Here is a 24,740-nt window from a genome sequence, read left to right on the forward strand (position 1 = left end):
TTGTTTTTAATTATGTTGAAGAAAGAGGCACACAAAAGATCCAGGGGGGGTTGGTGTGGGGGTTTTTTTGGTCTTGTTTTTTTCTTTAGCATAAACTACTGTATATTCATTCACGAGTAAGGAGGCCACTAGCAAGCACGAGGCTTTGCAGGGGGGCTGCGTTCCCAGCCCAGCCCGGTGTGTGAGCGCCCAGGCGCGGCCGGCGCTGCTGCCGCGGAGCAGCACTCGCACAGCCGGGGCGGGCGGGCAGCGTCTCCGGCTGCCAGGAAGCGCCGCTGGAAACGTGCTCGGCCTCGGCGAGCGGCGCAACAGCCACCCATCACCACCGCGTGCATCCAAACGGTACTGGGCTGTTTTTCCCAAAGGTCACATCTTTGACTTTTCCAAAACATCTGCCCTGCTGGCGCCGCTGTCACCGGCGTTGCCGGATTTGCTGAACATGCACTGCCGCGGGTTTGGCGGCCTCCAGTACAATTGCGCGTGGCTGCCCCTGACCCAAAAAGACAGGTCCTACCATGTCGAGCTAGGAAGTCGGCACGGGGGATTATCTATTAAAAAACATATTGCGAACACTCTTCTGCACTGCATATTAGCGATAAAACGTCTTCTGAGCTGCCTCAAACTCCATACACACAGAGAGGTGGAGGGAGAAAGGTGAATGAGACCCCTGCGCAGCACCCCGTCCCTGCTCACGCTCCCCACCGCAGCCTGCGGGAACCACGACGAGCAGCGCCGCGCCCCCCGCCCCACCAGCAGCGCACCGACCTGGGGCCGCGCCGAGGGCGCTCCCGCTGCAGAGCACAGCACGCCGGAGCACGGGGGCGGCCATGGCGCCAAGGCCGGAGGAGGCGGGCGGCAGAGCGGGGGCCTGGCAGCGCCCCGCCCCGCGGGCCCGGCCGTGAGATGGCGGCGGTACTCGCGGGCGGCTCCGGGCGGGTGGCGCGGGAAGCGGCACGGCGCTCGGCGGTCCGCCCGCCCGCCCCGGCCGGCTGGGGCTGCGCGCCCGCAGGTACAGCGGGCCGTGTGGCGGGGGTGGGCGCCGGGATGTACGGCCGAGGCGCGGGGCTGCCCGCCGGCTGGGGAGGTACCGGAGTACTGCAGGTCCCGGCAGGCCCGGCAGCCGCCGCCAGCCGTGTGCCTGACGGGAGCTGTAGTTCCTGTGCCATGCCCCTCTGGCGGAGTGTGGTGGCGGGGAACGCCGCGGGCCTCCCGGGGGCCGCGGTTTGCGCTGCGGTGAGCAGGCCGAGCTGGCGCGGCAGAGGTGCCTCTCGGGGAGTCGACGCTACAGAATCGGAGAAGCAAGCACAAAATGGCCTGGGTTGGAAAGGACCTTAAATATCATCTACTTCCAGCCCTCTGCCATGGGGACACCTTCCACCGAACCACGGTGTTCAGGGCCCCATCCAGCCTGGTCCTGAGTATGGCCAGGATACTATATCCACAGCTCTCCTGAGCAGCCTATTTTGCTGTCTCACCACCCTTGCAGTAAAGATTTTTTTCCTCATACCTTACCTAAACCTTCTCTCTAGTCAAAGCCTCTGACTTTAATCCAAGGCCATTCCCACTTGCCCTAGCACTACATGCTCTTGTGCATGTCTCGCTTCAGCTCTCTTGAAGGCCCCACTGAAAGGCTGCAATAAGGTCACTGAAGCATCATATCCCCTGCTTGCTTCTGTCAGGATATCACATTTGAAAGAAAACCACCAAATAAATACACAGCAGCTTCATAAATGCATATTTATTCTGGGAGGAGGCCAGCGTTATCCAGACCCTGAGATTCAGAGACAAGGGAATGAAGGCACATGGGAAAGAGGTGTATGGCAGAGGGCTCTCCAGCCTGCGCCCTGGCTGGCCTCCTGGCCCACTGTGCCAGCAGTGGTGGAGGTTTCGCTTGGGTTGTACCTCTGTTAGACCCGCTGCTCTGAGTGGTGTTCTGTCCACCCCTTTTGCTGGCCGGCCTTAGAGAGGGGTTGTGGTGTGCCTGAGGCTAAGCAAGTTGTTTGGTTGAGTTCTCTGGTACAGCTTGGACCACCTGCACATGCCAGCCATCATATCCATCTGCCTCCTTTTCTCTTGGTGTTCCATTCGGCTTGGAACGGCTTCTGTAACACTGTTAAGGTATGAACCTAAGGAAGCAGTGGAATTCAGCACATTGAATTAAGAAGGGTAAAATTCAGCTGCCCCACACTCTGCTGACACTGTGACCACTGAGTCTCCATGATATGCGGTTCACTAGTCCCACCCCCGGCGCCAGCATGATTCCTGTCCCAGCTTTGGAGAGGCCCAGGAGAGGAGTGGCCTTTCACTGCTAGACCAGCAGGGGTCTGTGGGAAGGAGATGGTAGTGTAATACAGGTCAATTTCATGCTGGATAAAATGTATTTGTTTACCCATTGGAACAGTTTCAATTAAATTTAATGTATAGATGTGCCATTTAATGGATCTTTTTCTTCAGGTTTTATGAAGTGTGTCATTATCCTGCTTCACTTGCATTGAAAACAAGTGTTTTTACTTGCATGGCCAGTTGGATTTTCCTAGGGATATACAGAATGAGAATACTTGCTCTGGCCCTTTCATGGTTAGAATAATTCTTTAAGAAGCCAAAACCTTAAAATACTAGACTTTAACAGTGTAAGCTATTACTGTGACTCTCTGTTACAAAGTCGTTAGTTGCAAATGGAAATTTAATGGACATCTGTTTTTGTGACAGAAAAAACTTGTCAAATAGCTTTTGCATGATGCTTCTGTTAAGCAGCTTGCAACACAGTACAGTTGAGATCTGGACCCAAAGTTAATTTTGACATTTAGACTCAGTGATTGTCTTACCTCTGATATCTGTACAGCAACAGAACTTTACTAGGTCTCTTGAGTGTTACTACAATCCAAATAATAAGCTTGTTGTTTTTTATAAACTAAAAATTTAAGCTTTTCATGTCTTCCTACTGTATTTGGAGCTTCCAGAATGATTCATTTTACAGCATTTGTGCAAGGTAAGCACTTTTGGGGTAAGCAAGTTGTGTCACTAGTGAATTGTGGAAAACAAAGAGAAGACAAGACAAATCCTTATAAAACTATAAAAGGAGGGGGAGGCAATCTTACTCTTGTGCAGAATCCTCTTGTGCCTTGGCTTTGTGGAGAGGAATGTAGCCTCCAGTTTTTCTTTTGCACATCCAATAACTAGATACTACTTCATCCTTTTACGCATAAGCTCTGGAAAACTGTGACATAGTATTTGTGTTCTTTTGTCAGTGATGTGAGCAACTATAGTTAGTGCAGTCTGTGTTTTAGTGTCATACTCCCAATGATCTGGCATAATACAGTTGTCAGTAATTCATACATGCAAGGTTCAGTAGTATTAAACCATACAGTGTAACATAAAACTCAACCCTCCTCTTTTTTTCTTATGGTAGGGAAGCGTTACCTGCTAACAGAAGAAGATATGAAGTTACCAGAATTTCAGCAAATGAAAGTGGCAATTAGAAATGGAGTTCATGGCAATAAAGGTACAGCATTTATTTCATAGTCATGATTTTAGCATGAGTCCTAAGAAACACACAGTCACAGTCATAATAATATGATACCAACTAAATTCATTTAAAGAAACAAATGACGTGTTCCTCTTGCAAATTTTTTGTACTTATCGTTATTGGAAGATCTGAGGCCTTGTGGAATGAAACAGTATTAGTTATGCTGTGTTGAGAAGCTTTCATCTATGCAGGCTATTTATGTAAGACTTGAAATGTTTGTGCCCTCACTTTCCCAAATTTGTTAGTCTAGTAGAAAAAACTGTATCAGTCTACAAATCTTGCTTTAACAAAGAAAGATAACACAAAGCTAAATAGTTACCTAATTATCCAGAAAAGGCTTTCACAGTAATTCTTTTTTAATTTGCTCTGTAAATTTGTTACTATATTTTTTTAGATTTCTTTTCTTTTGGCTAATGTGAGTTCTTAGTTGTGCACACAATTCCAGATGACATATGCTACTCAGAATATGAAAAACAAATCCAAATTAATGTAGGAGCAGGATCTGGAGATTTTTTCTGACTTAGTCATGCCTTTGTCATGTCTTGTTTTCTAAGTCTGACATGACTTCATGGGGGCACACTGGCATGCTTGTCTGAGAAGTTTTATGCAGTTTTCTTGGTGGAAAAACAAGCGTTCTGTTTCATTGAGTCTCCGTGTTTCAGGTACCAAGTATGTAACTGTGGTAATGGAATTGTCTACAGATTGCTTCTGTAATACGTTCTTTTTCTAGATCCATATTTTAAAAATATTAAAGAAAAATTAAAGAAAAATGGAATAATTCTCAGAAATGAATTAAAAAATTTACTGCATTTATGTCAGACTTCGTCGGACGTGGAACTAGCCAGACAAGTTATTTACAGGTATGTTTAACAATCCAGGTAACGCTCTTTTCTGTCTTTATGTTTTTGCTTTTGTTGGATTATCCCAGGTTGTATCTGCAGTTGAGGTCTTGCCATAATTCAGTTGCAATATGCATAGTTAATCCCTTAATTTAAGGCCGTATTTTTACTTACTTTGGATCTTCCAACCCTTTAGAGACTCTCAGGTCAAAGGAGAGCTAAGCTATGGGAACAAAGTAGTGTCCTACTGTGTGCAGAATGAACGGTGAGCCACATAGAAAAATCATCCCACAGCTGCAAGGCAGAGGTATTCAGGGACGTATCCAGCCAAGACACACCTCGTTATAAACTCCCCTGGAACCAGCAGTCAATAGCAAGAGGTTTTGCGAATGAAAACTTTCCCATTGATTACAATATAGGGACTATAAAGGAAAAAGTGAAATGCTTTATCTTTTTGTTGAGGTATTTTAACAGGTACTGCTGCTAAAATAAACTGCTGCAACTTTCTTTGCTATTGTTCCATGAATAGAGGGTAAAGTAGTTAGGAATTTTCAAGGCTGAGACCAATTCTGTAATTTATCCAATGCATATTACTTTACTAGTAATTGAAAAGATTATTTTTTACTAGTTAATTTGTTAGTTTGATCAAAACAATATTTTTTCTTCAAAATTAATTTCCTGTTATCTATGTATCTTTGGGTGGTGCAGATAGGAAAGTGTGCCTCTGTCATTGCACCTACAGATTTTGCCATCTATTAAAAGCTGTTCCCCCTTGGCAAATTCCATGCCCTCTGTGATTAACTTTTTTTGATCTTTCCCACAGATACCATGAACAGAATGGAATCAAAGCCTTACATAATTTTAAATTTGGGCCACTCTTTATGAGGCTGTGTTATGAGCTAGACCTTGAAAGGCCTGCAGTAGAACTTATCAAAGATCAGGTAATTCCTCTTATATATTGAAAATATTGTCACTATTATTAGTCAAATATGGGTAATGGTATGCTACACATGAACCTTGCATGGGTTCATAGACTTGAAGATGTGTTGCAGTAACGAGGATGTCTATTACATTAATGGAAGTATGCAGATTACATGGCTTTTATTTTAAAATATCAACACTGTAATTAAAAGGAAATTAAATGTTAGTTTGGTAACATTATTTCTGTATGATTGCATCATTTGAATAAAAATTGAAGAAAAAGTATTGATGAAAAAATAATTACTTCTATGAACACAGCTAATGCATGTTTTCCTGTATCCAGTGTTGCATTAAATCATTCTTGGAAATGAACACTTGTGAGTTTTTCTGTGATAGTCCTCTGAAATCCCTTGGGTTACATGCACCAAAAGATTTATAATGTTGTTCTGTACATTAAACTCCCTCTGAACCCCATAGAGGTGGTATGATACTCACCTGCTCAGGAACTTGGCCATTTTAGTCCTGAAGAAACTGAAGGACTTGTTTCTAACATCTCTAAAATGCTGTGTGTGCTATGATGGCCAGATATGAATCGTGTTCAATGTGTGCAATAATAATGTTGTGACTTCAAATAATCTCTGGTAGCCAGTGAAAAGTCATCCCTCTGATATTAATTCATTAAGGCATGAGATAAGTCGAGCCAGAAATGGGAGAAGTCTTGCTACTATTCTTAACTCAAACATGTGTAAGAAAGAGTACATGTAGTTTCTATTTTTGATTTGGGTTTTGTAAATTGAGATCTATATCATTAAGACAGGAACTGCTGTACTTGCAGGACATAGTTACTGGCAGATAGTACGGTACAGTAACACTTCTTCAGACTCTGCCGCAGAAACTTAATACCTCTGAGATTTTATTTGTCTATTCCCAGCACAGTGTGGCTGAAGTGAAACATAAAATTTAATTCCTCTTTCTCTGCTACTCTTACCATCATCACTCAAGCTCGTGTGCTGATCATTTGATATTGTGATTAGCAGAAAATTTGTTCAATTTCATGATGAAATTGATTACCCCAAAGATATTGTTCATCAGCTGCAAGCTGTCAGTGACTTCTGCTTGCATTGACTTAAAGTCATTCCAAAAAAATGATAGTGGGATTCTCTGAGAAATTTATGTTTCATTTTAGTGAGCTCTTGACTGTACTGAGTCACTGGTATTTTAGAGGTCATTTGACAGAGAGTCAGGGAACCCAGAGAGTTAAATGTTGAACTTGTAAAGATGAGACTTACTCCAGTAGTATAAACCTTCTAAATGTTGTGCATGGTGAGACTGTTTGCTGTCCTGAATTTTTTTATGCTTGCTCTATTTCCTCTCCAGAATTTGCACGGCTTTTTCTCAGATAGTACATCATTCCATATTTTGATGACTATGTTGTTTAAAAAGGGCCATTTTGAAAGTAAGTACTATGTTTGCTAAGGCAAGCTAACTTGGGGGGGATGCTTCTCACTACATTGTGCGTGTATATAAATATATGTATATATATACATATTTGCTGATTGGCCTTTGTTTTAGATGGCCAAACATCATGTAAGTAACTGTGGATGTGAATGAGTTGCATGGTACTGTATAATAAAAGTGGGAGGGTCTATCTGTTTCATACTTCCCACAGATTTCTTGCCATTCAAGTTGCACAGAACTGTTGTTATCCAAGAGACCTTGTTCCCCAAACCCTCTTCGTTGAAGTGTTAATTTATCTTTGTTTTGTTGTTTCCCGTAGCATTTTGTTTTGTTTATTCAAAGTCTGGTTTATGTGGCTTTTGGAATAGTAAATTCCTCAACAGTATTTTTTGGCCATTCTGCATTTGTGTCAGAGCAATGAAGAGTACCTTTTTTCCAAAACCAGACCATATTCTTCTCTTGGTTTGTCTTACTTGTGTCTTCAGAGTGGCTACTATAATGTATAAATCCAGTGCTTCAAATCAGTTTGGCCCTTTGAAAGGGTAAGGAGAAATCATCTCACCTAACTTAAAAGACTTTATATGAAAAAACCTTGAAGCTTTTCAAGGAAATCCCTTTATTTGAATTTGTTGAACACATAGTGGTTGGTCACTTGACATTTGGCTAATTTGAGTCCAGCAGATATCTTCAAAGTTGAGACTGATCCACTGTGAAAAAAACTTAGATCAGCACCTAAATGCAGCATTGTGAAGTGGACCATGTGAGTTAATGAGGAGATGTTACATAGTTTTCCTACAGTGGTGGAAGCTTTCTGGGCAGTTAGGAAAAATGTGGGTGGCTTTGTCAAGTATATAGAATTTAGTTTTAGATTAATATAATAATAATAATAGAAGAGAAAAGGCCATGTGCTAGTGTAAACTGAAAACCTGCTTCCTAAGTTTAAAAGAGTTATAACCAACTGACCCTGAATTAAACTTTTTGAATTCTTTTTCAAATAAAATATTTTAGTTTACATTTGTATTTTCAAATCAACTTATTGAACTCATACCATATTGAATTGTTTCTTTTCTTCAGTTCCTAGAGGTGCAGCCTTAAATTTATTAAGTGAGTAACACTATATTTTTGATAGGTGCTTTGGAAATTCTGGTCGAAATGAAAAAACAAGGTATACCTTTCAACAAAGAAACCTATCTACTTGCATTTGCAATATGCTATAAGCTGGTAAGTACTATGAATGAAAAAGCGTTTGAAATGCCTTCTCTGTCTCTTCCCTTCTTTTTTATTTTAAAATTTCTATATTTTCTGTGTATTTCGTGTATAGTGCAAGTATTTTAAACATATTTAAGTCCTAAGGTGCTTCCTCATACATTATATGGTGCACATATATAGTTTCCCATACGAACTAATGTCATAAAGCAAATCTCTAAAAAGTTGTGTCTTGGTTTGAAAGACAGATGTCTGCCAAGGAAGGTGGAGATCTCCCTTAGAATAGAGACTGTGACCCTCCTTCCCTCGGAATTATTATAACTTTGGAATCAAGGGCTTTCAGGCAAAGATATGGGAAAAGGAGTAACAGTTCTTTACTAGTATCTATAACGAGGCAAACAAGCAACAACCACAGCAGCAACAACAAACAAAACCAGAAACTCAGCGGCAGCTGCGCTGGGCTGCCGGACACCTTCCTTGGTGCAGTTACAGTCAGCACCAGCAGGGGCGCTGTTGGCTCCCGGCCGGGCAGGGCAGTGCGGTGACTCCGTGCAGCCGCAGGGGGCGCTGTGGCGCGAGCTCAGCTCTGCCTCAGGGGATAATGGCGGCAGGCTGGGCGGCAGGGCGAGGGGCAGCGAGCTGAGGGCAGCGAGCTGAGGGCAGCGAGCACAGGGCAGCGAGCTCAGGGCAGCGAGCTAGAACCACAGCACTGCCTCAGCAGGACAAGGGGCAGCGAGCCCAGGGCAGCGAACTAGAACCGCAGCGCCGCCTCAGTAGGATGAGCGGCAGTGAGCTCAGGGCAGCGAGCTGGAACCACAGCACTGCCTCGGCCGGGTATCCAGCAAAGGTGGCAGAAACTCCGCAGGTGCATTCCGGCAGGCAGAAAGGGGCGCGGGGCTCCTCTGCAGCAGCTGTGAGTGCAGCTGGGGAGATGCACGCTCTGGGCGGGGAAAAGGGTCAGAATCCTGTGCCTTTTCCCAAGCGAAAGCTCACCCAGCAAGGAAGAGAAGGCAGCACAGAGCCAGACTTTGTGCGGTCGCAGCGAAAGGAAGCCAGCAGCTTCACTCTTCCCCCTCTGGTGCCCAGCGAGCAAGTGAAGTTGCAATGGCCAGATGCCTCCTCCCCTCACCATGCCTGGTCAGATGCTTTGTCTATTACAAAAAAGTAAATGGTCCTTGAATACCTGGTCATTGTGGTTTCCTAGTAACAGAAATGGAGAAAATTTCCCCCCCACCCCCCAACCTTTAACAAGTTGCATGGACATAACCATTAAGAAACAATTTGGTACTGCCTTTGATTACCTTAGGGTATTCTTTCTCTGTGATCTTTCCATCTCTTCAGACAGTGCTCTGTGATTCAGCCTCAGCATTGGTTTTATATCCTTGTTTCCTTAACGCATATACATGATATGTTCTGTTTGCCAGACATCCCACATCCATTTCTCCCCTCCCCCTAGAAGCAGTCTGGAACCATTTTTGTAATTGTACACAAATTTGACAAGGGATAGAGTTGTCAATGGTAATCTGTTCCCTACATGCCTGATGAAAATGGACAGCTGAGTGTAGAAAAGAAACATAAATGAATGCCTTTAGATAGACAGGCAGCCCCTTGAGCTTACCTATATTTTTAGCTCACATAAAAAGAGCATGAGCATGGTAAGAAACTAGGATACCTCAGTTCCATGAGGGTTTCCTTAGAACTGTTTCCCTTTTGTAGCAAAGTGAGATACCAAAACTTTTTTATCTTTCTCTTCCTCTCCAGATTTGAGTTCGTTCTGCAGTTTGAAATTTTAATGTGAACTCTTCCCAAACTCGTTTTTGTTCTTCCATTTCCTCATCTGTTCTTCCATTTCCTCATCTTTTAGAAAGACACTAGCTGAGGGAAAGATTATACCTCTAGACTAAACTTCCTCAGGTTTCTCAGTTAAGCATACAATGAAACTGAGTGCATATGTAGTAAAAAGGAGTTAGCCTAAAATTAGCCTAAAATTGTACCTCAGCAGTAGTTTACGTGGTATTTCTGAAATTCTGAGTTCTAATGAATTAGGTTGCCTTTAGGTCTGCTGTAGCTTCTTCCCTAAAATCTCTACATGTTTGTTTAGCATGGCCAGCAGTTAGAAGGCTGGGATCCAAGGCATGTGCTACAGGAAGAAGAGGCTTCTGTTTTCTGCAACTTCTGGTTCTACATACGTTTTCCATGGAGAATCCGGCCCATTATTACTATTGATAAAAATAGAGGCGAAACAATTCTACACTGATTACACACCTAGTTAGTTTAATAGTCAGAATAAACTTGTGGGGCTTTTTCACTAAGATAAAGTACAACCAAAGAAGGAATAAGCTGTAGTAACCCTTTATGCTCTAAAGAGGATTAGGTGGAGCTCTTTCAAAAGCTTAGTCTGTTGATTCATATGTTAGGAGGAGGAGGAGAAAACGAAGCTCAAACATGCCTTTGCTCATGATGCAAGATAAGAAATGTCAGAAAAAGATCTTGAAATATATTCAAGATGTGCTCCTCAAGTAATAGAAATAATGGTACTGGTGTAATTAAAAGCACTGCTGCCTTTCTGCTGTTCTTGTTTTCTTTTGAATAATCTTTCCAAAGACCAGTACAGAAAAACGTACAAGGCTTAAAGCTCAGATTATTTCCAGTGGATAAACAAAGGAATTAATGTTTAATCTTTGTACAGAGGTGTTTTTGAGGTCAGCTCTAAAACACTTCTGGGATGTTTTAAATCACTGTAAGGCACTGCCATACTGTGAGAAAACAGATGGTCTTTCTTTTAGTGCAGGAAAGAACTATAGGCCTTTTGACAACAACAAAGTATTTATGTATTAATAATCAATCTTCTAGTGGTCAAAGTGTTTCTAAATTTTCAAAGAACATATTATAAACCGTATTTAGCAGGAATGACACTTTGAAACCTAGGAAGAGAAATCAACACAATATATGAGGACTCTTACCCATATTGGTAGTTCCAATTGTTACAAAACCTTCATGCTGCCAGCTTTTAAGCTTGGCAGATACTATTTTGTTTTTGGTCCAGTCAGTTCCACTCATAATTTCCAGTATGAGCAGCATTGCTTTGGAGAGTTGATGGTTTAAGATGTAACACACAACTAAACTCTTTGCCTTTTACTATTGACTGTTGAAAATTCCCAACAATAATGGAAGCTTTCTGTATTGGAAAAAAGGCACATGTCTAAGCTGTTGAATTAGAATATGTACTTTAGAAACATTTTTCAAGAGTTAATCCTTAAGAGAGGCTAAAAATGGCTGAATGTTCAAATTCACACATACACAGATTTCTTTAGTGTAGTGGTACTGAATAGTTCAATGCTTAGAAAATGCTGATTTTCAGTAGCTCTCTAATGTGGCTTTTAGAATAAAGTAAGGACAAAAATTAATCCTCCTTCCTGATTTGGAAAATATTTGAAAGTGAAAGTGAAAAGGAAAATGTGTGTTTGTTTAGGACACTGCCAGGGTTGTTTCATCTGTTGCAGAAGTCCAGGTAGATGGAGAAAGGTGTATTTGTTATAATAATTGAAGTTATTTTTACCCTCTTGAGACCTCTGTCACTTCAAATATCATATTGTGGTGTTGTGTTTCTCAAAAAGAGCTTCACAGATTCTGCTTCATTGGGTTCAGATACATACTGCTTTTGTGATTGTAGAGTATGTTGACTTCTGTATACCTTCTAAATGTGATTGCTATTGCTTACAGTCCTTTCAGGTAACCAGAATAACCAGCACAACTTCCTCTGATATTTCTGTGCAGGGCAATATGGAGTCTTCAAAAATCTCTGCAAAACTGCTTGAAGAAGCACAGCTAAAAGGTGACACATTACCACTGCGAGCATACTGCTTTGCAATGGCAACTGCTCTCAAGCAGGTACAGTGTCTTTTGCTTTCAGTTGTGCCTAGGTCTCTGTAGTTTTGTAGCAGACAGATAGTGAAAGGAAGCAAACATGGAAAAGTATAATTACGTAATAGCTTCAAGTACTGGAACTCTCAGGCTCCTGATTAGGATTATAGAAAACTCTCACACAAATTGAATATGGGAGTTCTGAAATCTAAACGTGTGTCTTGAGTCTAATGCACACATATTTTGTGCTAATGAGTATACCATCTAGAATACTAAAAAATGGTAGAGTTAGGCCAACAGGTTAGATGTCACTGTGAATCGAGTCCTGTGGATATTCCTGTTTAGTAATGATTTCATTTAAATAGAATTAAAATGATAATTTAAAATATTTGCGCAGTTGTCTCTTTAAAATGTTTGTCTTGGGAGGCAGACTCGAGGGCTTTGATGTGTATTTCCCTACTGGCTGGGAGGTGGACTTTCTCCATATGTTTCTGCCTGGGGAGCTTTTCCTATACCTCATACACCTAAGCACTGATATGAACAGGCTCAGTGGCAGCACAGGGTGAAAAATGAAGCAAAAGAATAACAATTAAGAAATTTTAAAGTCTGGAATGATGTTTGTGTTTCCTCTGCCATTAATTTGTGTATACAGCTTGAGCATGTTCTGAACCTTCTCTGTTTCATGTTTGAGCAGAGGTCAGAGACATTGGAAGGTCTATAGATCTGATCTTATTCACAAATTTGAATGAATGGAATAGAATTGTTAAAAGTTTCTTATGCACTCTGTGGTCTTTTTTGCTCTGTCTCTGTGAATGGAGTAACTGAACAATAGCATCATTGAAATAAATTTATTTGTGTGCACAATGGCACGATAAAATTACTGTTTTTCAAACGGACTAGGGCTCCACATTACATTTAGTTGTTCCTTAAGCTGAATGATCTTTGACAGTACTTCTTGCTCTAGGTGAGATGTTTCTTGATCCCAAGTAACATTGCTTGGTATAGTAAATGCCAGTGTAACATTAACTGTCTATGCTCATCAATTGATGACATAGATACAGTACTGTAAATGTGCATGTCCAAAAGGTTAGAAGAGCTGAGCACGATAAATATCCACAGTAATACATACTGCACTTCATTACTCTGACATGTGTTGAACTGAGCATGTGTGTACATATTCCATCTTCTTTTCTATGCTCAGTGTTGGTTACAAGTGGCAGACACACTTTACTAAAGAGCTAGATGACATGGGAACTCCAGCATGGGGTGTTCTTTTTGCAGTCTGGGTACTGTTTGGTGTTTGTGAGTCTTGGTTACCGGATTCTAGATGCTGGTTTTTGATTTATTGAAAAGTTGTGAAGGGCTTTTATTGTGCAAGGTTTTGACACATGTATGACTGTATTTTTTTATTATTTTTGATTCTTTCCCAGAATGATGTAGCGCAAGCCAAATTTTATTGTTCCCAGATAATGAGAACAGAGAACAAACTATACAATAATCTTAAAGTAAGTATGCTTGCTTTATATTAACATCTTGCAGAGGAGTATGCCATATTGGACAAAAAACTCCCAGATGCGAAGTAATGGAAGGCCAGCCCCTTAGTAGCACAGGTGTGTCTTAGTAGTGTTGCTGAGCTTGTTTTTGAGCCAACAGACAATTTCTGTCAGTTGGATGACTTACATTGAGAACCATTAAACCTCCATCCCTTTTTTAAAATCAATTCCTATCATAGATGGGAATGTAAAGTAGATGATCCTACATATGTGAGCATAGACCCATGAACAATTTCTATTTATGATTTTTGCCTTCTTGATCTAAAAGATTTTTAAAACCCTGCTCCAAGTATGAGCTCTGCCCACTTCAGCCTCCTTCAGCCCTAAAAACCTTAACCATGTGTGTACATACAACAATTTTTTTCTTTACTTGCACAGTCTACAGTCTGAGAGAAAGTCTGCATGTGCCATGTAAGTGGCCTCTCTAAGCTATGGTAAAAACCACTTTATTCAAGGACAGGTAGTGCAGCTTCATCAGTGGAGCTCTGCCTCAAGGCACACCCTTCCTTTCCAGGTACCACCTGTGAAAAAAACCCAGACATTTGAGGAAATTGATCGTTCCATCTCTTTCTTTGCAACAGATGGATTTTTCTCAGTGCACCATCTGGAAATGTATTTTGTCCTGCTTTGCTTCATGTCTTCCCCAAACACGTTTTTAAAAATTTGCATTCTTATGACATTTACTATTTGTGTGGTGTGTTTTTATTTTATTTTTAAGGTTCTTGTCCAGCTCAGATCTGGTTTGCTAAAAGAAGTAATAAATACATTAGAGGCAGCAGTGGAAGTAGATACTCCTCCCTTTGTGAAAAAACCTGAGTTTTCTGAGCAGGTGGTAAGTATACTGTGATGAGAGAATGTTAATTGTTACTGTGCTGAGCCAAGATAGTGGTGGTTCACTTCAGATCTTCAGGTGCCTGAGTTCACTCTGCTGTAGTTGTTTGCATTCTAATGCATTCCAAAGCAGCTGGCTGGCGTCCTGGACTGGTGGACAAAACACTTAGCTGTTCACTTCATTTTTTGTTGTGGATCTTGCTTCTAGAAGCTTGTATTTCATCTGAATGTAGATGAAGCTTCCCCTAATGGCATTAAATAATTGAATCCTTTGCTTCATATGCTATTTCCATTTCATATGAAATGAGAATAACAGCTGATATTGTTAGGTTGGTAATACTTGAAAGACCTGTGATGCTATATAGGGAAGTGTGATATGGGAAACAGTACTTGCTATTCAACTCTATTTTACTGTGCAAGCCATCTTTTACAGCCTTAATCAACAAGAAGGCTTCCTTCAGAGCACATATGTAGCCCCTATCTGTTTGTCAGCATTGGTGCTGCTTTTTCTGAAGCTTATTTAATATATTAATTTTGGATGTGCCTATAGAACAAGACATTTTAAGACTGTGTTAATAATTAAATACTTAGTCTTTCACTGTTGCCTATTAAACAATATTAGTAACTGATACACAAAATAATAAATATTAGGAGAAGTGGGGGGGCCTACCTTTCAAAACATAGCCCATGTATATTAACTGCTGTGTTGAAAAGAAACTCTTTAGGCGGCATTTCTAAAGTCATTGCAATAAATGTCATATGTGTTAGTGCTGTATTTTGACTTCATTTGGGAAATTTTTAGCTGCCAAAAGAAGACTAAGTATTAGTCCTAACAGTTCTCTTCCACAAAAGTTTATTGATAATAATATTTTTAAGGGATTTACTTAACACTTGAGCTCATATTCTTATGTATGGCATACAGAACTTCTCAGTGTTCTATAGTCTGAATTTTATTGATTTGTACTGTACTGTACATTTACTGAGATACATAATGGTAATAATTAGAATTGTACTGACGTGGAAAGTAGATTCCAGGAAACAATTATGTTTCCTGGATTTAAATAGAAAGTAATTGTGTTTGTCTGTGCTAGGGACAGAAAATAGAATTGTACAGGTTTGAGGAAATTTTAAATGTAATAAACTCTAATAGGTAACCAGTGCATTTCCACCATTTTGGGGTGATGCGTAATGTGCTTTGCATAAAATCCTCATCTTATGAGTCATTGCCTTAGCCACCTATTTTACACTGTGTGCTTTTTTTTTACTGTGAGTTACTGCTTGTCTTCAATGTGGTGGTAGAAGGAGATCTTCACTTGCTGAACTGTAACAATCTGTCATTTTCTCTTCCTTAGCTGGCTACAGTCAGGGAAGAGATGGAAGAGAACCCTGACCTGTCTGTCAAATTAGGAAATATATATACGAAATTGAAAGCTTCAGGACGGATAACCATGTGCACACTGGAAGACATGCTTTTCCAGATTCCTAGTTCAAAGAAAACCTCTGCAAAGCTTTTAAATCAGAAACAACTAGGCTATCAGGCTGCTAATCCACTTCAGTCAAATCTATTGTTAGAATAGTTCAGTATGTGATGCCAAACTGAACTGCTGATAGCATCTCTTACAATCCAAGTTCAAATAAAATTTCTTCTTCCCTTTTCTGCAGTGAGCAATTATAAGTTATTTGTATTTAAAATTTAAATTGTATTTAAAATTTAATTTTAAATACAAGATCATGTAGCTTCCATGTTTCAAGTTGGATAAAAAAACAAGCTGTGACACTGGGTATCATGTGTTGTTCAGAAATGGGAGGGATAGAAAGGTTTGACTTTTTGCTTAGGCTCTTGTATCAGGATTTTCCTATGCTAAATGTTCTGGAAGTGAGTGGATGGAAGCGAATAAAGTAGTATGAGTATCTGACCTGATTCAGTGGTTCTGTGGTTCATGACAGTAAAATTTGGGCTTCATCAGATGTAGTGTTCTGACTGAAAGGACAGAGGCAGGCTAAGAGTCCAGAAAAAAGAGTATAGAAGTGCCTTAACTGCTTATTCAAAGTCTGTAGATCTCAAGAGAATCAGAGGGAAGCAAGCATCTTTTGTTCTCTTTAATTAATCTTTCTCTTCCAAAGAAATAAATTAGTATTTTTTTCATATCAGCTGGGTTCATGGAAATGCTGTGGGAATTAGTATGGTAACTAAGTTGTTGCTTTCTCACTTGAAGGAGATTCCTGATTAAAAGTCAGTCTCAGAGTGAGTGACCTCACAAATTGCTTCCGTCTAATTTTCTGATATTAAGATTTGTAGGATAAGCAGATCTTGATGCACATTTGCAACTAAGTCTTAAAAAGTTCCGTAGATCAAGTATGATTATGTTTCTAGCTATATTTACATCATCTGCATAGTTCACCCTACTTTTTTATTGAAAAAAGGTACAAAGAAGCTTCACTTTGAACCAACTTTAATGACTCCAGATCAAATGTGCTTGATTCTAGCAATAAAAAGCTACTGGTGTCTGTGAGTCCTGTATACATAAAAATCTGAACTTACTCACCATCCAGAAACAGATATGTTTTGGCTAGCATTTGTGGGTCTTTGGGTGCCTTTGCTTGTGAAATGATGAATGTGTTGATAAGAAAACTTGGTGATCCTGTGAGCTCAAGACTAGGTGGAGCTCAGCTTGCTACTCTGCTAGTTGGGCTTCACTATCTCTCCTCTGCCTTCTGTTTTTTTTATTTTGTCTCTTCTCCACTCAAGCAAATGTCAAAACTCAGAGTATACTTTCTGTGAGTAAATATACATGTATATCATTGAAGCCAGTGAAACACTGAAGAAACAAGAACCCATCCACTTGGAGACGCCTCTTCAAAACAAATGTGGCTACAGCAGGTGGGGCGTTTGCTTCTGATGCTCTAACTCTATTACTTCTTTCTGTCACAATGTGTCCTGTTAATATGTAAATACACAAAAACTGTTACAAAGTAAATGGAATTTCATGCGAGTTTAAGTGGAGAATAATTTGAAGTGTGTCACCCTTCTGTGAATTGTGGGTACACTTTTTATGATTGGTGGCATTAATGTAAGAACACAGCTATTACTTTTTCTGTAATATTGTGTAGTATGTAATTCCACACATAATTTTCTGTTAGCTAGAGATTCTTTCAACATTTCCAATACTACGTGGACCCTTGAGAAGTTCCCAATCTTTTCTCCACAAATAAATGTGATAAGAGATTTGTAAAGGCTGCTTGCAGTGTGGGAAGGATTAGTGGCAAAAAATGTAAAGGAATTAATTACTATTCAGTTTACTCTGTTGGTACAGACAGGAGAACTGTCTGATGTACATCCAGTACAACTGTTTGGTGTTTAAAGTGTATAAATGACACATTTTTGAAGACCATAAAAGACAGTTTTAGCCATTTAGCCCTATATAGCAAATACATGTGATCAGTTCTGTTTAATTTCCCTATTTGGAACTTTAAAACTTGTATTAATTGCAAGATGTTGCTGCATCCTAGGACTATGCATGCTTGCTTGTACATTCTAATCTGAATTGTTTTGGTTGCTACCTAAGGCTATCTCCTATCTGCAACTGAAGTAATGATAACTTGTATTAAAATTGTGAATATATCTGATGTTTTCCATTCTTTGTTCTGTTGACTGCCTGTTTTCTTGGGGCTATTTATTCAAGGTACCAATACTAAGTTGACAGGTGTTTTTTAAAGAAATAACATCTTTGTCTTGAGAAAGAAAGGAGATGCACTTAAATAACTAACTACTTCAGTAGAAGAGGAAAGCAGGGACTCAATAAATATTGAAGAATAAGTTCAAAGACACACAAAGTTCTGACAATTAAAATTAGAATACTGAATGTTGCTCTGGAAGTGTAATAGAAGACTGGTAACATTTACCCTTAGGAAAAAAAAGCTGGAAGAAATAAGCAAGTCCTAATATTTATGGAGCTGATTTCCAAAGACTTCTGAAATGAAGTCTAATTTGTGTCATACAAGTCCCAGAGACTTTTATTTGGGAAATCTTGGATTTGGGCAATTTATGATTTCATGTTCTGGTGCATCAAGGTTCTAAGAACTCTAGCTTTTGTGCTGAAGACTCTTCAGCCATGTGCTTAGTTGTGTGTACTTTGATGTTGTTGACTCTTGGTTTCCCAGTACCCAAGATGAGGAAACCAAACTTGTCTAAAAGTAAGCAAATACCTGGGAGTTTTGCTGGATTAGAGTGGCTGGAATGTCAAGGGCTGTTACTAGACAGCTCTCATGGAGACAGCCTCAAAGAATAGGACGTGCACTGTTACTGCAGCTGATACTAAGTTTATATCGAACCTTAAAATCAAAAAGAAGTTAATATTCTTAAATTCAATTGATTTTTTTAAACAATCTGAAAAAAACCCCGGGGCATATAAATTTCAAAGTGAATCTCTGCATTTTTTTTCTCTAGGTTTAACTGCAAGAGATTCTCTAGGAAGTGCTGCTTAAAATGTTATGTGTAGTAAGTACCTCAGATGAGGATCCAAGGGCTCTTTGGGGTACTCCTGTGTGGAAAAGGATTACTCTTTATCGTATTCTGATGTTCTTCCTCCAGTAAAACAGAACATGAGTTTTGTTCATGTCCTTGCCCTCCAGCCGCTTTTTAGAGCAGTGATCCAGGAGACAGCAGGTGGCGTTTCTTGACCATGCTGTTCTGCCAACATTATTTCCAGGGGTGGCCTCCAATGTCACTTATGTAAGGGCAGGGCAGAATTAATGGCTTGCCCTATATTTAGTGTGTGCTGTCTTAAAATGGAAAATCCAGGCAATAGTCAGCCACCTTGAATGGTTGGTGGTAGTTGGTGATGGCTGCAAACCTAGAGATTTACAGCACTTACTTTGAAATTTACTGCATTTATTGAAACAACTCATCTTTGCCAGTGATCACAGCACAGCATCTACAATGTCTGTGGAAATCCTAATCAATGACCTAGATGACAGGCTGTTGATGTTGCTTCTTGTACACCAATGACTGATAAAAAATGCTTACATCTACCTTTAAGAGGAAGTTGGACCACTTTTCTGATTTGAATTTTAAAAGCATTCATTTTTACATTCAGAGAGGATCTGGATTGTGTGCAATCTTCAGAGGACTGACATTCTTCTAGCATAGATGCTTCTGCTTTTCTCCATGAGTTAATACTTCGTTGTTTTTTGTATTTCTTTTCACAAACATCTTGAATCTTGGTGAGGAAGGTTCACCTTTTTTTTTGATTCTCCCAAGTAAATTTTCTGCTTCAAAACAATAAAAATAAAGGTGAAAGGCTTAGTCGTTGCAGGAGAGCTCAGGAATGCTTCCAGGCCACAAGAAGAGTTTTCACATATTTAATGAACCTTCTAAACAAGTTTAAATAGCATGAAACAGAGATTTGTTAGAAGTTTGCAAGCAGGGTAGAAAGGAGGGAGACCTACCTATTGCGCATATGTTTGAAGATACTCAACTTTGTTTTTCTTCTGGGCTTTTTTTCAGGGTTGCTTCAGGTGTGCATCCTAAAAAATTTATTGCAAAATAAGAGACTTGTTTGGTTTTTTGTTTGTTTGTTTGTAAACTACATCTATTGTGGCTGCTTGCATGCCCTTCTACTGTCACATAATCCTTAGAAAAGTTTTTAAAAGGTGATGTCATTCACTACCTTCATCTTCTGTTTCCTTTAACCTGCTGCTTACGAACAGCATTTTGAACTCAGTAAATGTCTGCTTGCCTACTCACAGACTCCTTTTTAAGTAATTTCATTTTCATCAAGATGAACTAGGAAGACTTAAAACTGCTGCGGGTACTACTGGTACTGGTCCCATGTTATGTAATGTGAAATGTTGTTCTATGTTCCTACCTATCTTTGCTTGTGCTACTGGAAATAGTTGGCTGTAGACCTTCAGGGACTTTTGTTGTGTCTTTCCTCTAGGCAGTTGTCTGGATCTCCTAATAATTCCACCAGCATGTGCAGTAAAAACTGATAGTCTGACTTCAACTCCCCAGGCAGGGATGCTGGTTTTTTCCAAGTACAGATGTTTTGGCTACAAAGCCTCAAACCCTTGTGTATACTGTTGGGTAAGGTCAGCTTCGAAGTCCCTGTGCTAAGCAGCAATTCAGAATAAATGCAGGAGCACTGGTGTCAGAGAGAAGTTGAATTCAGGAACCATGTGCACAGATTAGATGTATGGGGTCAAAGTCAACTGAGTCTGAACCTTGTGTCTGCATGAGGGGTAAAAGCCATCTGTTAGTTACAGGAGACTCCTTCCTGTGGAGATAAAGGCAGCAATCCAACAAGCAGTCTGGAAGGTGTGAACATGCTGCCCAGGCTTGTTCATCCTTTGGACTTTTACCCTTTGTTGATCTTCCATGTGGGCACCTGTAAAGCTGCTGGGAGCAACCTGGAGTGCATTAAGGATGGCTACACTTGGGACAAGGGTAAAGGGCAAGTGGGACTAATGATGTCTCTCAGATCCTGACCAGGAGAAAGGGAAAAATCTAGGTGGACTAAGTGTGCCAGTGTCACAGCTTGGCTGCATGGCTGGTATGGCAGACAGGCCTTTGGCTTCTGTGACCACAGGCATAGCAAGAGCTGGTGGTTAAATTGGGGTATGCTTGACAAAGCTTCCAAAAACAAGCTTCCAACCCAGCGAGAATGGCTTGAAATGAGGTATGCCAGAAAGGGTTACAACAAGCTGGAGAGATCTGAGTGCACAAGAGAGAAAGTGCAGTTGAATCTGGCAAACAGTGTGACAGGGAAGGCTCTCATGCTTCCCCTGTAAAGGCAGTGCAACTTGAAACCCATTTAGAATGTTTGTACACAAATCTGTGAGCACAGGGAATAAGCAGGAGGATTGTGTATACACAACTGCAGACCTAAGAGCTTGTTAGGATTATGGTGATGTGGTAGGATATCTCTCATGACTATCTAGTGCTGCTGTGGAGGGATTCAGGAAAGACAGGGTGGGTGAGGACCACAGAGAGGAGAGGTTGAGCTCTGTATAGAGCAGGTGCATGGATTTTGCCTTGGGACAGGTGATGGGTGGGTAGTGAGTTTGTGAGTAAGGATCAGAGGATAGACCAGCACAGGGGAAACTTCAGTGGGTATCTGCTACATCCTGCCTGATAAAGAGATACATAGACACAGACACACAGACACATACGCATACAAACACAGGTGAAGCATTCTCCAGGCAGCTGAAGAAAGTCTCAGTCACAGACCCTAGCTCCTACTATCTGGGCCTTTAGTCACCCTGCTGCAAAGACAGTATAACTGGATACAATCAGCCTAGAAGATTTATGAAATGTACAGAGGATAATATATTGGTACATGTGACAGAGGAACTGGTAAGGGAGATGCTCTGTTGGACCTGTGACTAACAAGTGATGAACAATTGCTGGATAGTATAAAGAGCAAGGGCAAGTTTTGCTGCAGCAACAATGACTCTTGTGGAGTCAAGAATGTGAAGTTTAACATCCTGAGTGGAGTAATCTAGATGCAGAACTTCAGAAGAGGAGGTTTTGGCATGTTCAGGGGCCTACTTCCAGCATCCTGTAGGAAACTCTCCTGGAAGGAAAGTCTGGGGTGATCTTGTTGATCTTCAGGGGCAACATTCTCAGAGAACTGGAATGATCTGTGTCAATGTGCATAAAATCAAGTAAGCTGGCAAAGGACCAGAATGAACACAGAGCTCCTGGCTGGGCTCAAACACAAAAAAAGGTGCACACAGAAGGTGGAAGCAGGATAGGCTACCCAGAAGGAATGCAAAGACATTGCCTGTGCATGCAGAAATGAAGTCTGCAAAACCAAAGCTTAGATGCTGCTGAAAATAGCAAAGAATGTGAAGTATGGAAAGAAAGGTTTTTTCTGAGGATATTGGCAGTAAAAGAAAGGTTAAGGAGAATGTGGCCCTACTGGTCAGTGGGACAGGCTAACTAGTGACAAAGGACAGAGAGAAGACTGAGGTACTCTGCCTTTTTGCGACCAAGCTAGTCTGAGGAAAAGAGGCTGAGAGAAATGGTTTGCTAAGCCTTTATAAGGGAAGACTTAGAGAAAACCTTATTCCTGTCGACAGCATTCTGATCAAGTGACAAAGAGAAGGTGGAGCTAGAAGTTGAAACATTGCACATTCTGATCAGGTACTGGGATAAAATAAGTTACCATGAGGGAGATCAAATAGTGAAAGAGGTTACCCAAAGAGGATGTAAAATCTCTATTCTTGGAGGTCTTCAAGTCTTACCCGGAACCTGGACATGGCCCTAAGATACTTCACCTGATTAGACTTGCTCTGAGTTGCGATTTGGAGGTCCATTTCAAATGGAATAGTTCTGTTGTACAAGTGGATGACCTACTGACTATCCTGTCTTGGGAGAAACCAATGAAGATTTCATATTCCCAGTACACCATGATGTAGCTGTCTTCTACGTAATTGTATAGAAAACGTTCTCATTTAGTCTCTTTGATACTGAGACTGGTGATTACCTATCCTGGTACCAGTGTTCACTTGGGGTGTCAGGGTTATGAGTTGCAATGAAAGTTTTGAACTCAAACCTGGCCTCTCTGTCACGCTTTTCTACCCAGAATACAAGAGTGCAAATTCCCAAATCATATGACAATCATGTGCTGTACAGTCTCGATGATAGCTAGTCTGGCTAATTCCATCACAAGGGGTTGTATGTTCCCAGCAGCAAGCTCCTGCCTCCACTCCAGCACCTAGTCCAGAAAAGAAATTGCCATCTTAATTTACATGAAGGTGTTTTTTTCAAGATTTTGTATTCTAGATGGACTGTGAGACGAACTTTTTGTGTCTAGTTTCCTAAGTGGTAAGCTAATCCTTGTTTTCAGTTTCCATGCAGTTAAGGGAAGTTTGTGGAGTCTCACTCCCACTGACCTGTGTAAGGTGCTTGAAGAGAGATTAGGGACTCATCCATATCCAGCAGAAACTGCGACACCAAAATGAAATAGAAAATTACCAGTGTTGTGTCTGCTAGGCAATTCAGGCTAGCAAATTCCTAGTGTTATGGTTTAACCCCAGCCAGCAGCCAAGCCCCATGCAGCTACTCACTCATTGCCCCACCAGCGAGGCCAGTGAGAGAATCAGAAGGGTGAAAGCTGGAGAACTCATGGGGTGAGATAAAGGTAGTTAATTAGGGAAAGCATAAGTTGCATATGCAAGCCAAGCAAAACAAGGAATCCACTCACTGCTCCCCATGGGCAGGCAATTCCATGGCAGTTCTCTAGGAGAGCAGGGTCCAATCATGCAAAATTGTTACTGGGGAAGACAAATGCTATCATTCTGGGTATGCCCCTACTCCTCCTTCTCCCCACTTTATGCTCTGAGCATGATGCCACATGGTCTGGAATATCCCTTTGGTCAGTTTGGGTCTCCTGTCCTGGCTGTGTCTCCTCTCAGCCTCCCAAGCACCCTCAGAACCCTCACCAGTCTGGCAGTACCAAAAGCAGAAAAGGCCTTAGCTCTTGCAAGCCCTGCTCAGCAATAGCAAAAACATCTCTGTATTATCAAAACTGTGTTCAGCACAAATCTGCGACACAGCCCCATGCCAGCCACTGAGGTGAAAATTAATTCTACCTCAGCCCAAACCAGCACATAGAGTCACAATTCCCTTGCAATTATTACATCTGTAAGTACTTAAAAGTGCTCTAACACTTCTTTCAACTTTATGACAGTAAATGACCCTTGCTCTGGATGGTAAGATTTTAGTGATGCAGTTTTTTGTTGCTGACTTAACTGTTAGAAAGAATGATCCTGCACTTCCTTCAGCCACCATGTGCTGCAGAACTAGAGAGAGAGTCCAACATAACTTGTTAGAACAGGAAAGAGAATCAGTTCACAAATTCACTTTACATAATCAAAAAAGTCCTAAACATGAGCAAAATAGTTTGGGAAACTTCTCATCCTCCTTCTCTATAATACCATCACTTGGGGAGGGGTAAAGGGAACAGAGGAAAAAAAAAAGAGAAATAAAAGGCAGAGACATTGTTGAGAACTTCTTCTTTACATTTGAAGCTTTATCAGTTCTCACATCAGAATGACAGAAAAAGAGAACTGTGAAGGAGAAAGGATGATACATCTACAGAATTGCCAGAGTGGTTAAGTACTTTCAGGGGAAATTCAGACCACAAAATTTGCTCTGCTGCACTTTTAGTACCCTTTGGAACGGTTTAAGATTTGTAAGCATTAGCAAATAAAAGCTTTGAAAAATTCCTCACAAAATGCTAAGAAAAATGTATGCTTGAATTCAGAAAGAACCTACTGTGTCTGTTACCCTAATGCACCTCTTTATGGACAGTCACACAGATGGAAACATCAGCATGTGAAATTTCAGGCCTGAGAGTTTGTACCACATGCACCTTTGCACGGGTTCAACTGGTTGTACTGGAAGGTATTTCTCCCTTGAGTTGTCATGTATTTTTACCTTCTGTGCACTTCCAGACAAAGTAGTTTCCTACCTTGAAGAGTGTGATGGAAAAAATGTGATGCCTTGTAATACTTACGTTACCAAAGACAGTTTTA

The 24,740-nt window shown here is 40.8% G+C and overlaps 2 protein-coding genes across 3 annotated transcripts in view; one reads left to right on the forward strand and one right to left on the reverse strand.

The window, feature by feature from the left end:
• Positions 1–883, reverse strand: part of MRPS27 (mitochondrial ribosomal protein S27) — a 44,654-nt gene extending 43,771 nt beyond the window's left edge. The window contains exon 1 of the mRNA XM_085043790.1: positions 766–883. Coding sequence (XP_084899916.1) covers positions 766–829 — 64 coding nt within the window. The 5' untranslated portion in view covers positions 830–883. The remainder of the gene's footprint in view (positions 1–765) is intronic.
• On the forward strand, positions 329–17,841 carry PTCD2 (pentatricopeptide repeat domain 2). Of its 2 annotated transcripts, none has more exons than XM_085043791.1 (10): positions 329–654; positions 3,410–3,502; positions 4,257–4,386; positions 5,189–5,306; positions 6,664–6,742; positions 7,874–7,965; positions 11,728–11,841; positions 13,245–13,319; positions 14,086–14,199; positions 15,551–17,841. In XM_085043791.1, exons 2-10 carry the CDS (start codon positions 3,439–3,441, stop codon positions 15,773–15,775), a joined length of 1,011 nt encoding a protein of 336 aa, XP_084899917.1. In that variant the 5' UTR covers positions 329–654; positions 3,410–3,438; the 3' UTR covers positions 15,776–17,841. The 2 variants fall into 2 exon arrangements, with proteins under 2 accessions (XP_084899917.1, XP_084899918.1); XM_085043792.1 differs by lacking the exon at positions 329–654 and adding an exon at positions 904–1,009.
• The last annotated feature ends 6,899 nt before the right edge of the window (positions 17,842–24,740 follow it).

The sequence above is a fragment of the Lichenostomus cassidix genome, chromosome Z (genome assembly GCF_008360975.1).
Source record: "Lichenostomus cassidix isolate B80296 chromosome Z, HeHo_3.0, whole genome shotgun sequence".
In the NCBI taxonomy this organism is placed as follows: domain Eukaryota; kingdom Metazoa; phylum Chordata; class Aves; order Passeriformes; family Meliphagidae; genus Lichenostomus; species Lichenostomus cassidix.